This window comes from Drosophila arizonae, chromosome 2 (assembly GCF_054131065.1).
Source record: "Drosophila arizonae isolate 15081-1271.41 chromosome 2, UAZ_ARI_1.0, whole genome shotgun sequence".
Lineage (NCBI taxonomy): Eukaryota > Metazoa > Arthropoda > Insecta > Diptera > Drosophilidae > Drosophila > Drosophila arizonae.
In genome coordinates, this window is record NC_142922.1 from 26,973,612 (window position 1) to 26,987,739 (window position 14,128).

Consider the following 14,128-nt stretch of genomic DNA (forward strand, 5'->3'; position numbering starts at 1 on the left):
GTATAATATATGAATATATTTAATATGCTAAATTCATAGGTTACTTGACTCTTCGTGATTGTTCAAGAACTATCGTTTTCATATACATACTTTTTGATGGGTATATGGTGATTTATTTGGCGCTATTTTGGGAAACTGAAAACGGTCGTTATCGTCGTTACTTAGTTGCGTGATCGAAAATGTAGCACATCACTATTGCAACACCTGTTGTCAACAAACATATTTCAGTTTTAACTTTAGTTCGCAAAAATTGCAATTTTTAAATTAAGCCTACAATCATGTTTGAGCGTAACCAGAAAACCATATTTGTATTGGACCACACTCGTTATTTTAGCATTTCTAGTGAGCAATATATATCAATGGACTATCTAAAAGGCAAGCCGGTCGCCGAGTCACCAGGCAGTGGTAGCTCGATAGTTGGGACTCAGCTAAGTAAAAGCTTATGGACGTGTGCTGTCGAGTCATCCATAGAGTATTGTCGCATAGTTTGGGATCTGTTTCCTGGCAAAAAGCATGTGCGCTTTATTGTTTCTGATACGGCGGCGCATATAGTAAACACCTGGAGTCCGAGCACGCAAAATATGTCGCATGTCTCTAACGCCATGATGATGGTAAGCGTGCCATCACGCAGTATTCCGCAATCATCAGACTATTCGGTCATACATGGATTGCGAGCTGCCATCGAGGCGTTGGCCGAGCCGACAGATGAACAACTCCAAGCGGCTCATGCCGGCTGCAAACGAATTGGTAACAAGGGCCGTGTCATTTGCATCACATCAGCGCGGGATAATACTAGCATGAAAAGTAAGTAGAATCAGCTAGAAATGTATTGAACAAAATGACTTTATCCGATTGTTTTTCCATAGGCTTAGAGGATATATTTAATACGGTACTAATACAACAAAATGCGTTGGTTGCACCACCTTCCAAAAAAGGTTTGCAGATCGATCATTGCCATCTAGTAATACTGAACATCGTGCCATTGGGGGTGGAATCCCTGGTGACAAATCGAAGTCTGCTCGAAATATCCCCGTTTCTTAATACTGAGATACATACAGTCAATGCACCGGAAATTTCGGATAAGCTATTGCATCTTATAATGGGTCATTACGATCTGGCGAGCACCACCGTGACCAACATACCCATGAAAGAGGAGCAGAATGCCAATTCCAGCGCTAATTATGACGTAGAAATATTGCACGAACGTGCCGCCCATACAAAAGTCTGTGGGCCAGATTTTACTTTCACTACCAGCATCAAGCCGGGAACTGCCTACGAAACAGTTACCCTGAAATGGTGCACGCCGCGTGGCTGCGGCTCTGCGGATCTACAACCGTGTGTGGGCCAGTATAATGTTACGCCCGTCGATGTCACCTCACGGCCCAGCTCGTGTTTAATCAACTTTCTGTTAAACGGTCGCTCTGTACTCTTGGAGGTGCCTCGGAAATCGGGCACGAAGACAACCAGTCACATGCTGTCCGCCCGTGGCGGTGAAATCTTTGTGCACTCTCTTTCGATTGCACGCTCCGCTATGGATGAGGCGCCATCAATAACCGACGGACCCGGCGGACGTGTCCCCGACTACCGCATACCAGAAATGGGCCAACTACTTAAGATGTCGCGCTTGGTGCCCCTAAAGACTAGGCCCAAGGGCAAATGCTCTCAAGGAGAACATCTATGGAGGCGAATGCCGCGATACTTTCCCAGAACAGCCAATGCAACAATTCTGTTCAATTTGCAGCGACAGCTGAGCTGGCTGCCACACTTTCTGCATTTGCTAGTTAAGGAGGATATGGACAAGCAGGACGAGGTGCGCTGCCAACAGCAGATCCACGAGCTATACAAAAGCGCGTCTCGCGGTGACTTGCTGCCTTTTAGCAATTCAAATAACGCACGGTACGTAATTGAATGAGATATAAATTTTAAAATATATAATTAAAAATTACAATCAACTATCTGCACTCTTTCAGCCTAAAGGTAAACAAGACCAAGGACCAGTACAGACTATTCTATAGAGAGCTGGAGCAACTGATTCAGCTTAACGCACATACGCCGCATCACAAGAATCTGCTGGAAAGTCTGCAAAGTCTCCGCGCAGCCTATGGAGATGCCTCCAACAAGTCGGACCCAAGTGCTGCTCACTTGCGCTCCTATACTGAATCGCCCCTCTCACCCGAACGCCTTGAGCCGACCAACAGTGTCAACAGTTCGTCCAGCAGCATACTAAAAGCCAGCAAGCGACGCATGTCGGGCTGTGGACAACGGTATATTCTCGGATAGTAGAGATAGTGATTAATTTGTAAATGACATTTTCTATCAAATCTCTTGCAGGTCGTTGCTAGACATAATCAGTTCAGCCGAACGGAGTCAATCGAGCAAACGCTTGGATTTTTCTGGACGGCTTTGTACGCCGTTGGGCCAAACAGCCAAATTGTATCCTGAATTTGGAAATAAGGATAAAGAAATCCTAACCCCTGGCGTTATTCCATCAAGTTTAAAGGACGAATCAATCCGAAGCTGAGTGGGCAACGGTAAATTAGACTAGGCAACTAAATGCTGGCAGATTCAATGTCTAAACCTATCTCAACCGATTTTTTTCTACAATTATCTTTCTGTGTGTTTTCCATAGGGTATGCTTTTTCTCTAAGCACTCTGTTAGGTTTATGTAATCATTTGTAGGTAGATTAAGCAAGAATATTTATATAAACAGAAGATTTTAAATTTATCGTGTTGTTTCTTTTAAAATACAAAATTATTCAGTTACTAAGAATGGCCAATAATCATACAGTCACGAGACTCCTTCAAGTACATGAGGAGGCAGCGCCAGCAGTGCATAGTGAGCGTTGCATTCGGTCCTCCCCAGCGAATTAGCTCAACTGATCTGTTTTAATTCCTTTGCAGTACCCATTCTGGTGGGTAATGAAGTGTTTGTGGTTGTACAGCAGGACATCAGGCGGACGGAGGACATACGTAAATTGAGCTACACTCAAGTGCTTTCCAATCCACCCAATCATCCCTTTCTGCCCATTTTCAATCAACTTAATGCTAATGTTTTTGGTAGTAGCGCACCAGCTACTCAGCTTTCCGCACTGCAAGCATTACTTTTGGCCGGCCAGGCACAGAATACCTCCACTTTTCCAACTAGTCCACCTTGTCCGGACATTGAAATGGAATCAAACCCCGCGAAAATGGTGGCGGACGTGTCTAACCAATTGCTTTGGTCCAAGCAGCCCAGGTGCACTTCACCTTATCCGATGAATTACAGCACTTCAACATCGACCAGTGGACTCTTAGACTTCAAGCCGATCAAACGCAACAAGAGGCAGAGTGCAGATAAAAGAGATGGTAGTTGCCAAACGTGGACAAAGTCCACTGCAACGGACGCAGGGTCACAAACCACTCCGCAGCCAACTACCACGGTGGAAGTAAACAATGTAAAAAAAACTCAATCCAGTGGATGCCAGCCGTCCAGCCCCAACACACAATTGCAGGAGAAAAAATCGGAGAAATCTCTGTCCAAGCGACGCAGCTTATGCAAAGTCATGTTTAAATCCAAAACGCAAATACCTAAGGAGACCTCCAAGGAGACGAAGGAAAAAGACCTCAAACCGAAAGAGGTTCTGGACAAGGACAAGGCGAAGGTTACGAAGGATACGAAATAGCAATCGTATTACATCAGCGCTGGCCACTCGAAATAAGGTTTTAGATTTTAGAATTTGACCTTATCTGAATTTTATGTCTTGTAAGTAGTTTAACTCTAGTATTTACATATTAACATAAAGCACTTAGTGATTTGCTCTTCTTCAAGCGTTTCTTTAGATCAGTTGGCTTAATTACGGGCCCCTTTTTCTTCTTCTTCTTTTGCGGCTTGTCGACATCCGGCTCACCCTGGTCATCAAAATAACGCTTGGGCTTGTTGTGACTGCGCTGCTCACGCTTTAATTGCTCTGGCGTGCAGATGCGCAGATAAAAGTCCTTCAGCAGCAACTTGAAATCCTCGACCAACGTATCCCTCACCACTTGGACTTTCCCTGCAGAGCAGGGCGTGCACGCTTGCAGCTCATTCACCTTGAACGGTTTGGGTGCAAATTCAGAGGCAGGTCGCCACACAATGGCCAGCTCTTTGCCGCCATGAGGATTATAAAAGAAGGCAGCGTATTCGGAATAAGCGGACTGAAAGAGAACAAATAAAATATTGCTTAACAAAAGTTTTTTATAATTGAATGGTTTTCATTGCAACTTACTCTCAGCTGCTGCACAATCTTGGCCAGCTGGTCAATGCCCGCCAGAGGCAAGCGGAAATTGCGCTGACTGAATGGTAAAAATGGCGAGCCGAGATCGTAGCAGAGCGTATTGGGCAGCAGATCTGGCTTCAATTCGACGACCAAATCATAACCCTCTCCTGACGCTATAAATAATTGGGCGGGCCGCACAAATCCAAGGCTGGGCGACAGCAGGCTCGACTCGATTAGCTGAAGTGCGTGTCGTGCCAAGAGTGTGACTCGCCCCAAAACTGGCTTGCTGGGACAGTCATCAGTGGTCCACAGACGACCTGCATGCTGCTGGTCGTAGGCCGTGGCCAGGCACAAAGCCGGATAGCTGTCGCGCTCGCTGCGATAGCTATGCTCCAAGTCCGTAATCTGTTGCTCTGCAAAAGTACGAATAGTATGAGAAGTGGATGATAGAATGGACGCAGGATATCCTTACCTGTCCAGCTATTGTTGAAGTTGAGCAAGAACAGTTCGCTGGCCCAGTCGCTGTGCGCCAGTAGTTGCAGGAAGCGAATGAAGCCAGTCTGTGGGGCGACAGTTGTGTGCGGCGTTTGCCGCTGCTGGAACAGATGTGCCACCAGCAGCTCCGTTGCTATGGATGGCCACAGACCGTCGTCGATCATTTGCGTGGCCAGCCAGCGCTTGGCAATGAGCACCGTGGGTCCGAATGTGCTGTGTGACTGATGCAGCGCGTGCAGCGCGCCACTGACTCGCGGCAGTATATAGTGACGTCGCTCGATCTCGCGGCTGGCCGCATTGTCCACGTATGCAGTTACGCCACGTTCCGTTTGCTGCTGCTTCAGCAGCGCCACCTCTTTGGTGTGCGCAAGCTCCAGGAGAAAGCAGTAGCCTTGTTTGAGCACCAACAAGCCCTCTTTGCAGAGCTGTGTGTGAAGGTGTTGCTGCTCCTTTAGCTGCTTGCCAATTTGTATTAGGAAGGCGGTCTTCAGGCTGCGCAGTGCGCCCAACTCATTGGGCCACTTGCCACTCGGACCCAGCTGAATAATCACACGCAGCACGTGGCCTGCATGCATGCGGTCTGCCACGAGACGTGCTTGCGGCAACAGAGGCTGCGGCTCACAATAGCGAAAGACCGGCGAAATACCAGATATTGAGACTATATCCAGCGGCAGATCCCCGAGGGTGTGCAACTGCCGGGCCAGTGCGTCGTAGCAGTGGATGACGAGCGGTGTCACTGCCTCGGCGTCGGTTTCCTGCTCCAATTTCAGCTTGGTTTGCAGCTTGGCCACTTTAAATGAAGACGTCAGAGAATAGACAATGTCTAGTTCGCCAGCAATGTAGTGCACGTCGCTTTGTTCCAACTGCAGATGCTGCTCCAGCAGATGCAACACTATCTGGCGCACTATCAAGCGCTTTTTGCTGGGGGCATCAGTGACGGCAGCCCAGACTACTGCCTCCGTTATGCTGCCGTCTTGGAAGCGTCGCAAATTAGATTTCTCTCCCCAAAATTTGCGAAATTCCGCAGCACCCTCGGCATCCTCGTTGGTCGCTGGTCCCTTGTCCAACACTTCGAATGCGTGCTCAGGATCGAGTATTAAGCCTAACGTCAAGGAGCGACCAATAATCGGAGCTTTTGTATCCACGGTCCAGGATTTGGAAGCTGTTTCCAATGGCAGAATCGCATGGACACGTTTTCCCAAACCCTTCTGTAGTAACCTATGCAAGAATATGTTTAGGTGTCTATTAACATTTGACAAATAACATAATTTTACTCACTCTGTTAGCAATTTAAGCAGCTGCGGATGCGCATAGTCGGCGTAATCGTATTTGACCTGCGGCTGAACATGCAACTCAAGTAGCTGGTCCACGGTGGCGGGATTCGTAATCCTTTGCAATGAAAATTATGAGAAATAGTGTTTAGCTTTTTGATAATTCTGCAAATATATCTCTTCTTATATTGTTATATATCCTTATTTCTCCTTTTCAATGAATGAAAGGTATAACTTCTTAAACTATTATTGATAGTAGAGTTTAGCTGGATAATCGAATCCCTTACTTGAGTATGTTATCCATTCGAGTGTACAATGGATATGCCTGCATGAAAATTTGTGAAAAGCTATTAACTCTCACATCATTTAGCAGCTCAACGGCCAACTTAGCCTCGGCGCAAACGGCTTTGTAGACAGAGAGCGGGAGATTAGCGCACATGTTGTAATAGCCAGTGACGTCCATGAAGCACACATCGTAGTAGCCGGCCAAGGTGCTCAGCTGGTGCGGCTGTTGCGGGCATAGGGTAATGCCTTGCGTCCAGTCGCTGTTGGCCAGCTGGTTCCATACGGTGCGAGCCACCTGATAGCTGCTACTCGACTGATGCAGCAAACGGTTTTGCTTCAGGTACACAATGTAGGCTGCTAGGATGTGAGCACTGAATCCGCTAAATCCGACATCCAGCTGCCGTTGGCGTAGCCACACCTTAAGCAACAGCAAACCCTCCTGGAAGTTTCGGTGGCCTGAGAATGTGCTCAGCATCAGCTTTTGATTCTCAGCTAGCGTTAAATCGAAGAGCACATTGGCATTGTAGTGCTGGGTGGAGGGCAACGTTTCCGACTCATCCCACTTGTCCCCAAAGAATGATGGCCGAACATTGTTATTCCAAGGCACGAAGCGGCTCAGCTTGAAGATGGCCTTCGGCGCTGTGATATACAGGCGCAACGACAAATGTTTACCTATCTTGCCTGTGGGTGTTAGTTCGAGCACTGGCTTCAGTGGATTATTTGCATGGTAGTTGTAAGCGAAGTGATCCGCAGCGAAGGCCGGTAGCTCCTTCAATTTGCTGGCCACCGTCGCGAGGTATAGGGCGCGCTTTTGATCGTAGATTAGATTACGATAATCCTCCTTCTGAAAGCACTTTTCGGGCATTTCCAAAGCCACATCGACTACAAGCTTTGGACCCAGCAATGTACCTATGGCGGCAGCGCCAATCAACTTAGGCTCTGCAGTTGGAGTTAGAAATTGAAAATTAAATAGTTTCTTGTGCAAATGTAGCGGCACTTCCAGTTGGCAGTTATCGAGCAATCCATCTTGGAACTCATGCACCGCAGTCGTAAACGTCTCTAGCCAGTTTTCAATGTAGGTACTGTATTTGGGTTTGAGTTGGAGCTCCTCCAGCATCTCTTTAACCTGCAGCTTGAACAGATTAGAGTGAAAGAGATTACGGGTATCGCGTATCTCCTTTATTTCTTCTAAAGTTGGCGGCTTCACGTTTGCTTCTGTGTGCTTAAATTTCTTTTTTTTCGCCTCGCTATTGCCGCTAGGGAGTTTACGTTTAGGTGCCGTTATTTCCTTTGGTTCGTCGAAGCCATCGTCGCTGCTAGTGACAGCAGTAGCAGCTTGATCGCAGTAGGTTTTGGAATTCGTCAATAAAGTCTGTGGTAGGAAATTACATAAGAGTTGCGCCGGTACTTAACATTTGATTTTACCTTCTTTTTTGATTGATTTCCTTTAATTCGGCCCATTTTGTTTCTTCAACTAAAATAGTTTAAGAGCATCCACAACAATTGCACGTGCTATTTGGTTTTGGCTTTAAAATTACGGCAAAAATTGCGCTTTTTTGTATGAAACTTATCGATAAATACGTGATTTGAAATAGTATTTTCATACATTAAAATTGTAATTTCTCATTTTAATGATTTTATATGTTATTGAATATATAAACCTGTTAAATGGCCAATAACGGAAATATATTATGCTCTTTGACCATCACATTTTAATTAAATACAATGTCTTCAGTATAATTGTAAACATTTTCAATTATTAATAAACGACTTTAAATTTTAAAAGTGAAATTTGACACATAGCGAGTAACACATTTAAATGCGGATTAAGATCATAAAGAAATTTTTAGTTCACATTAACAAATTTTAATTTTATTGTTGTTATCTGAGTTTACCAATCGAATATGTTAATATCGATGAAATGCGGTGGCATGCCATTATCGATACTTTTCCGATATATCCCTAATATCACACAATTAACAAAATACCAGAGTCGGTCACTCTGCTGAGGAGTAGAGCAAAGCAGAGTTTTTGCACCTGTATAGAAAATATTATCAGTTTTTTGCTGATATTTGGATATTGTGCTGTATTTAATGGTGCGGAATAACTGTAATTAAGGAGTTACAGTAATAAATTACCTTTGTGAAATAAATTGTTGATTGCGTCAGTGTATGGTGCACATACAGATGTTACCTTAAACAACACTTGTATGACAAGACCATGGTAGGGATTAAAACAAAAAGTGGCTCGAACTAAATTAAAAGTATTTCAACGCGCTTTGCTAAAGATCGTCGAGTGATTTAAATAGTTTTTCCCTGTCAAAACAAAGGCCGGCTAATTATTTTTATGTATTGCCTAGTATATTTGGTATAATTTTCCCAAATGCTTTTGGATTTTTTACAACCTAGTATTTTGCCCTTAAATATGCACGGTCACATTGCAACGTAGTGTTCAATTTGTGTGTGTGTGTGCAAGGCAGGGGAAAAAGTCGCTCCATTTTTCTCGTGCTCTCTTGCGTACGTTTGGCTTTGCTAAACAATTAGATGGCGAATCGTATAAATATTAAAATAGTGTTTGCCTGACTTTTATGTAGGAAGCAAACACACAAATCCACAAAAACGCGCCGCATAAGAAGTGTAAAATCGCATACATATACCCGACTATAGAAATTGGCCAATCGCTGGTCTGCGTGTGTGTGTGTAACTGTGTATGTGCGCGCGTGTGTGTAAGTGAGCAATGAAAAATGAGGCGTAGGTGAGGAATATGTGTGCAAAATTGTCGAAAAGGTACATATAAAGTACAAATCTAGCAGTAAGTTAAACTTTATGACCGTGTGTTATAAAAAATCAGACACGACATAATATAAATGACGCGTTGGCAATTAAAAAAATATGCCAAAATTCAAACAGTAACATTTGTGCACCCTGTAGTTTTGCGGTCGTTGGTGAGAAGCTTTTGCGTGCCGAAAGCATTCAAAAAAGCAATGAAATAAAAAACCACGTACAAATAAAGTTTAAAATTTGTGTGGCCTTCTTGTTTATGAAAAAAAAAAAATAAACAAAAAAAAAAAACCATGAACCATTTCTCCTCAGGTCGACCATATATTTATGTGCGGCCGAATGTCTATGCACTAATTGGCCTGATTCTTGAGACACTTCCTTAACATTGTATACTGCAGCGATGTGCACGGTATACATATGTGTTGTCTGATTGGGTTATATTTGACCTTCATTGAGGGATCAGTTAATTCATGGACAAGATAACTCTGATGGTTAAGAACACTTACATTATTCTTAAGCCAGCATAAGCGCCTGAAAATCAATGGGCAAATGTATGCGGCAGGCACTCTCTCAACTTTAGTGTGACCGCACCTAATAAAGTGAATATACCACAATATACTGTTTGTGAGGTGGATTTTCGCACTCTTAAAATGTATAACTATGATTAAATGATAATAGTTCCTTAACTTTGTTTAAAGATTAATTAGACAGATTATTAATGAAGGGAATTGACCTAATACTAAATTTTAATGAAATAAATATATTTATATATATTTCTGTTGTTAATCAGAAATGAATGAAGTTTTCTTTTATTACACTTTATGTATTATTATTTTCTTATAATTACAGCCTGTTATGACATGCTAATCGCAGGGTCGGCCATAAGGTGTACATTCAACAGCGCTACCATCCCACAAAAAGAGGCAAACAAACATATTTTCAATGTGCGCGCGCCAAATGACAGCTGACGATCGGTTAAATAGAATTTGACTATAAGTTAAACAAGAAAGAAAAGATCAAGATCAGATAAATTAAACAAAAAACTATTGTTGTTAGTTGTCGTAGGCGTAACATTAGCAAAATACGTCAACCATAATTTACAAAAATTGTTAGAAATTTGTGGGGAAAATGTGCAAAAGTGTGTTTGTTAAATTGTTAGCCAAAATTATTTGTTTACCTAGTACTACATAGAACGTAACTGCCTTTCTTTATCCAACAAGAGCAACAATAATAACAAAGATATTTCGACGCACCGGACAAGCGAGCGAGCACTTAAATTAAGATAAACAGTAAATATATAATACAGCTGCATTCAACAATAGCCAACAACAACAACAACATTTAACAAATAACAAATCACCAAGGAAATGCTCAAATTGAATACCTAAATGTCAAGCGACAGCAGCACTGATGCCACAGCAACAAACAACAACAACAGATCAACAAAAGCAACTGTAAGCTAACAGAAGAACAACAGAAGGGAGCAGTAGTAGGGTAGTTGCGAACTTGTGTCTAGAGAAGAGAGTGGAGCGAAAGAGAGAGGTAGAGAGTGGCGACTGGAGAGAGTAGTGCAACAGAGCAACAGAGCAATTGGCTTGCCGTATGCATTGGACGCATGCGCGGCATGCGTGGATGTTAAGTGAGTGTGTGTGCGTGTGCCAGTGTGTGCGTGCGTGTGTATGTGTGTGTGCATGTGTGTGCACGCACAACATAGCGGCAGCAGCAACAACAACTAACATCTAAAACAACAAACGATCAACAATAAAGTCCACACATTCAACAGTTTGAACGGAAAATTTGGAACAGCAATTTCGCATTTCTACAACGTTTTGGATCAATCTTATCAACAATCATTAGCTGTTGCTATTAGTTTCGTATATATATATATTTATATATATATATATATTATCTTTGGAAATTCTGTGGAACGTGATTGAAGGAAACTTGCAACTGCTACAACAACAACAACAACAACGTCAACATCAACAAGAACAGTAGCAATAATTACAATAATAATTACAGTATGCAGCGACGCGAACGACAAGCGAGGTGAGTTTTAAATCTAATTCATTTCATCGAATACCTATTCCATCGATCAGCTATACAAATACCCTACCCCTCCGACTAACAGATTTGATTTCATTCAGCGTTGGCTAAACGTGCTTGTTAGGACATTGCGTCAGTGGTATGCAAAGCTCACTCAAATCCCTCTTGCTTTAAATCTTCGAAAATCGTGCGTAGATTTCCCATTTTTCATTTATTCATTTCACATTTATTCAATTCGATTTGACACAACACTCCAACATCAACAAACTATTCCTAACTAAATTATTCGTTCAAATGATTTAAGAATTCTTTCGTTGGCTCACTGATACTCAAAACTGAATACGTATTTCTAGAAAATATGAAAACAAGTCAGTAAATCAATTAATTTTTATTAACAAACCAAGGAGCATTGCCAAGTACGATCATGAGCAATATTTTGTCAATCTCTTGCCTGTTATCTCGAAACTCAAGTAACGCGCAAAAGCGTTCATTATAATGATTTATATATGTCTGTACAATTCAATGCGTTGTTGTTATCAGGGTGGACGCTAAAGTTGCTGAGAAAGTTGAAAATAACTTGAAATGTTTGGCGATTAGATAATTCAGGAAGAAAGTCGACACTGAATATGCCCTTTATATATGGGATATTTAAACAAACAAGTTGTATATGTTATATAGACTTTAATCAACTAGTACTGGGAATATAGATTAGAAATCTGTTTTTATGAACAAAAGTTTTTTGTTTATTATTAATGTTTATCGTTATTTGAAATAAAACGAAGATCAGATTTCAATATAAATATGTTAAATGATCACGGTAGTGTATTATAGCCATAGGACTACTAGATAACTCTGATAATTATCGAAGGAAAGATTGCTAGAAAGATTGCTTGGGCTGGATACTGCAGATACTGGATATACATATATAAGATTGTAATAGTAATACTAATAGAGAAATATATTGAATATAGTAGAGTATGTAAATCTGCGGAGTTATTGCAGTTATTATTAATCAATTTATAGAAAGTTTGCATATTTCATTAACGAATTCGCTTCGGCTAACAATGAAATATATATTTTAATAATTTGTGTGTCGGATTTACAATAGATATTTCACACCACTATGAAAAGAATATAATTATGATAAAAGCAAGGGAACTAGAACAGAAATTTTATAATCATAAAAATGAATTGATTACGTGCAGCTGAAATGCTGCCAAAAACAACATCAACAAGCGAAAAGTGACGATCGATTATAATAATAATACTAACAATAGAAGAAACTCTATTTATAAATGTTTGGCAATCAGTGACGTCGTCCTAGTTAGGGAAATTAGCTTACAACGTGAATTCAAGGCGAATACTTATTTTTTCTTTGGCCAGCGAGAGCACGTTGCCAGAGCCACCTGTATTCTCGGCATACTCTTCTAACGTAAACGTATAAGTCGTGTGGGGAAGTATAAGTGTATAAGTGTGCCTTGTTGTTGCTCTCTTTTCGGTTTTCCATTTAGTCACTGAGCGCCAATGCTCAGCGGCTTTTATCGATGGCCAAGAGAAAAAGTCCAACTATTATTTGTATATTTACATATATATATGTACATGTATATGTGTGGACTATGAATTTGTTGTTTTCTCTAACATTTTATTTTTAGCAAATCGCATTTCTATTTAAACTTTTGTATTTTATTCGATTCTGTTTTCGACATCGTTCGGTGCTTTTTGTTTTTTTTTTTTTTTTTATACCCTGAACCCATTGAAAATGGGAAATCAGGGTATAATGGTTTTGTTAAAAGTATGTAACAGGCAGAAGGAGGCGTGGCAGACCCCACAAAGTATATATATTCTTGATCAGGGCGACGAGCTGAGTCGATTTGGCCCTGTCCGTCTGTCTGTCCGTCCGTCCGTCCGTCCGTATGTATGAACGCGTCGATTTCAGAAGATATAAGAGCTAGAGACTTCAAATTTTTTTTTAAATGTCCGTAATTACAGCGCGCATATCAAGTTTATCATTAAAAATCGATAACTCATCCCGATCTTTTTTTATCGATAAAAAACCTTATCGAAAACCAGTTATAAAATTATATCTTCTACACCCTTATTGCTAGAGTCTCCAAATTTTTAATGTATGCTTATATGCAATTTATACAATTTCGGTTTTTGTTAAAATTTACCCCCCACCCTTAAATTCACCCCCTCGCCCTCACTTTTGTAAAAAGCGTATTTCAAATACTAGAGACTTGGGCTTTGGAATATACACACATATTCACCATATGATTACGTTCTAAAAGTTTCATGAAGATCGTACGTCTCCAAAAGAAGTTATTTGACAAATAAATTCTCATAATATTGCCCACACTGCAGCGCAGCCCAAGCGCAGTCGCTGCTTACTGCGCAGTTAGCAGAGCGCAGGCTTATGCGTGCGTGTGGATGCATGTGTATGTATGTGTGCATAAAAGAAGTGCAGAATGATTAGAATATCAGCTTGGAGGGTTCAGGGTATCTCCTAGTCGAGCAGTCTCGACTGGAGCTTTCTTACTTGTTTTTTTTTAGTTTTGTATGTGTTTGAGCACTTATTGTAATGCGATTCCTTGGCAGACATTCGCTCGTTGAAGGCTTGAATGAAACGTCAGTTCACTCTATCGGGGGCGGGAGGAGGATGCGTGTGTCTTGTGAGGAAGCGGAAAGTTCAGTTCAAATACCCACCCACACATATATATTTAGATCTATCTTTCTCTCTCGCTCTTTCTCTCTGAATATTTGTACAAATTTGAGTTGTTGCCGTTTCCTTTACCTTGTGCCGGGTCTATTGACATTTCTAGGTTGCTGTTTGCATTAGTTGTCGTCTTTTTGTTTACGGCTCGCCCCCATCTATTATTATTATTTTTATTATTATTACTATCTTCATTCTGCGTAAGCCTTGTTTGTTGTCTGCATTTTGAGGTGTACACAGAGAATATTTTCTTGTCGCATTTCTCTAATAATATTATTTTGTTTTGGGCCTAGACTGGAACTGATG

The 14,128-nt window shown here is 41.5% G+C and overlaps 4 protein-coding genes across 25 annotated transcripts in view; 3 read left to right on the forward strand and 1 right to left on the reverse strand.

Moving 5' to 3' along the window:
- Positions 1–43: 43 nt before the first annotated feature.
- asun (integrator complex subunit 13 asun) lies at positions 44–2,725 on the forward strand. The gene is made up of 4 exons (XM_018003017.2): positions 44–804; positions 867–1,896; positions 1,971–2,264; positions 2,332–2,725. The coding sequence occupies exons 1-4, from the start codon at positions 279–281 to the stop codon at positions 2,519–2,521; spliced, it is 2,040 nt and encodes a 679-aa protein (XP_017858506.1). The 5' UTR covers positions 44–278; the 3' UTR covers positions 2,522–2,725.
- Positions 2,695–4,219, forward strand: Mst89B. Of its 2 annotated transcripts, none has more exons than XM_018003332.2 (3): positions 2,695–2,836; positions 2,902–3,742; positions 3,809–4,219. In XM_018003332.2, the coding sequence occupies exons 1-2, from the start codon at positions 2,770–2,772 to the stop codon at positions 3,660–3,662; spliced, it is 828 nt and encodes a 275-aa protein (XP_017858821.1). In that variant the 5' UTR covers positions 2,695–2,769; the 3' UTR covers positions 3,663–3,742; positions 3,809–4,219. The 2 variants fall into 2 exon arrangements, with proteins under 2 accessions (XP_017858821.1, XP_017858813.1); XM_018003324.2 differs by having other exon boundaries at positions 3,820–4,219.
- Positions 3,701–8,517, reverse strand: Mat89Ba (nucleolar protein 6 Mat89Ba). The gene is made up of 6 exons (XM_018002941.2): positions 7,712–8,517; positions 6,289–7,658; positions 6,009–6,119; positions 4,708–5,948; positions 4,245–4,648; positions 3,701–4,173 (listed from the first exon to the last, which is right to left on the reverse strand). Exons 1-6 carry the CDS (start codon positions 7,745–7,747, stop codon positions 3,772–3,774), a joined length of 3,564 nt encoding a protein of 1,187 aa, XP_017858430.1. The 5' UTR covers positions 7,748–8,517; the 3' UTR covers positions 3,701–3,771.
- Positions 8,518–8,736: 219 nt separating this feature from the next.
- Positions 8,737–14,128, forward strand: part of gish (casein kinase I gish) — a 39,750-nt gene continuing 34,358 nt past the window's right edge. For 4 of the 21 annotated variants that reach the window (XM_089476665.1, XM_089476672.1, XM_089476673.1 and 1 more), the window contains exons 1-3: positions 8,740–9,072; positions 9,916–11,115; positions 11,198–11,299. In XM_089476665.1, the coding sequence (XP_089332791.1) occupies positions 11,090–11,115; positions 11,198–11,299 (128 nt within the window). In that variant the 5' untranslated portion in view covers positions 8,740–9,072; positions 9,916–11,089. Of the gene's footprint in view, positions 9,073–9,915; positions 11,116–11,197; positions 11,300–14,128 lie in introns of all 21 variants that reach the window. The other 17 variants (XM_089476680.1, XM_089476669.1, XM_089476687.1 and 14 more) reach the window with 7 other exon arrangements.

Bases quoted from the DNA above. Each gene is read 5' to 3' on its own strand.
- Mst89B (XM_018003332.2), top strand. From the start codon at position 2,770: ATGGCCAATAATCATACAGTCACGAGACTCCTTCAAGTACATGAGGAG. The intron at 2,837-2,901 runs GTGAGCGTTGCA...ATTCCTTTGCAG, and splicing joins GGCAGCGCCAGCAGTGCATA to TACCCATTCTGGTGGGTAAT.
- Mat89Ba (XM_018002941.2), bottom strand. From the start codon at position 7,747: ATGGGCCGAATTAAAGGAAATCAATCAAAAAAGAAG. The intron at 7,659-7,711 runs GTAAAATCAAAT...TTCCTACCACAG, and splicing joins GAAATCAATCAAAAAAGAAG to ACTTTATTGACGAATTCCAA. The intron at 5,949-6,008 runs GTGAGTAAAATT...ATTCTTGCATAG, and splicing joins CTGCTTAAATTGCTAACAGA to GTTACTACAGAAGGGTTTGG.
- asun (XM_018003017.2), top strand. From the start codon at position 279: ATGTTTGAGCGTAACCAGAAAACCATATTTGTATTGGACCACACTCGT. The intron at 805-866 runs GTAAGTAGAATC...GTTTTTCCATAG, and splicing joins GGATAATACTAGCATGAAAA to GCTTAGAGGATATATTTAAT. The intron at 2,265-2,331 runs GTATATTCTCGG...AATCTCTTGCAG, and splicing joins ATGTCGGGCTGTGGACAACG to GTCGTTGCTAGACATAATCA.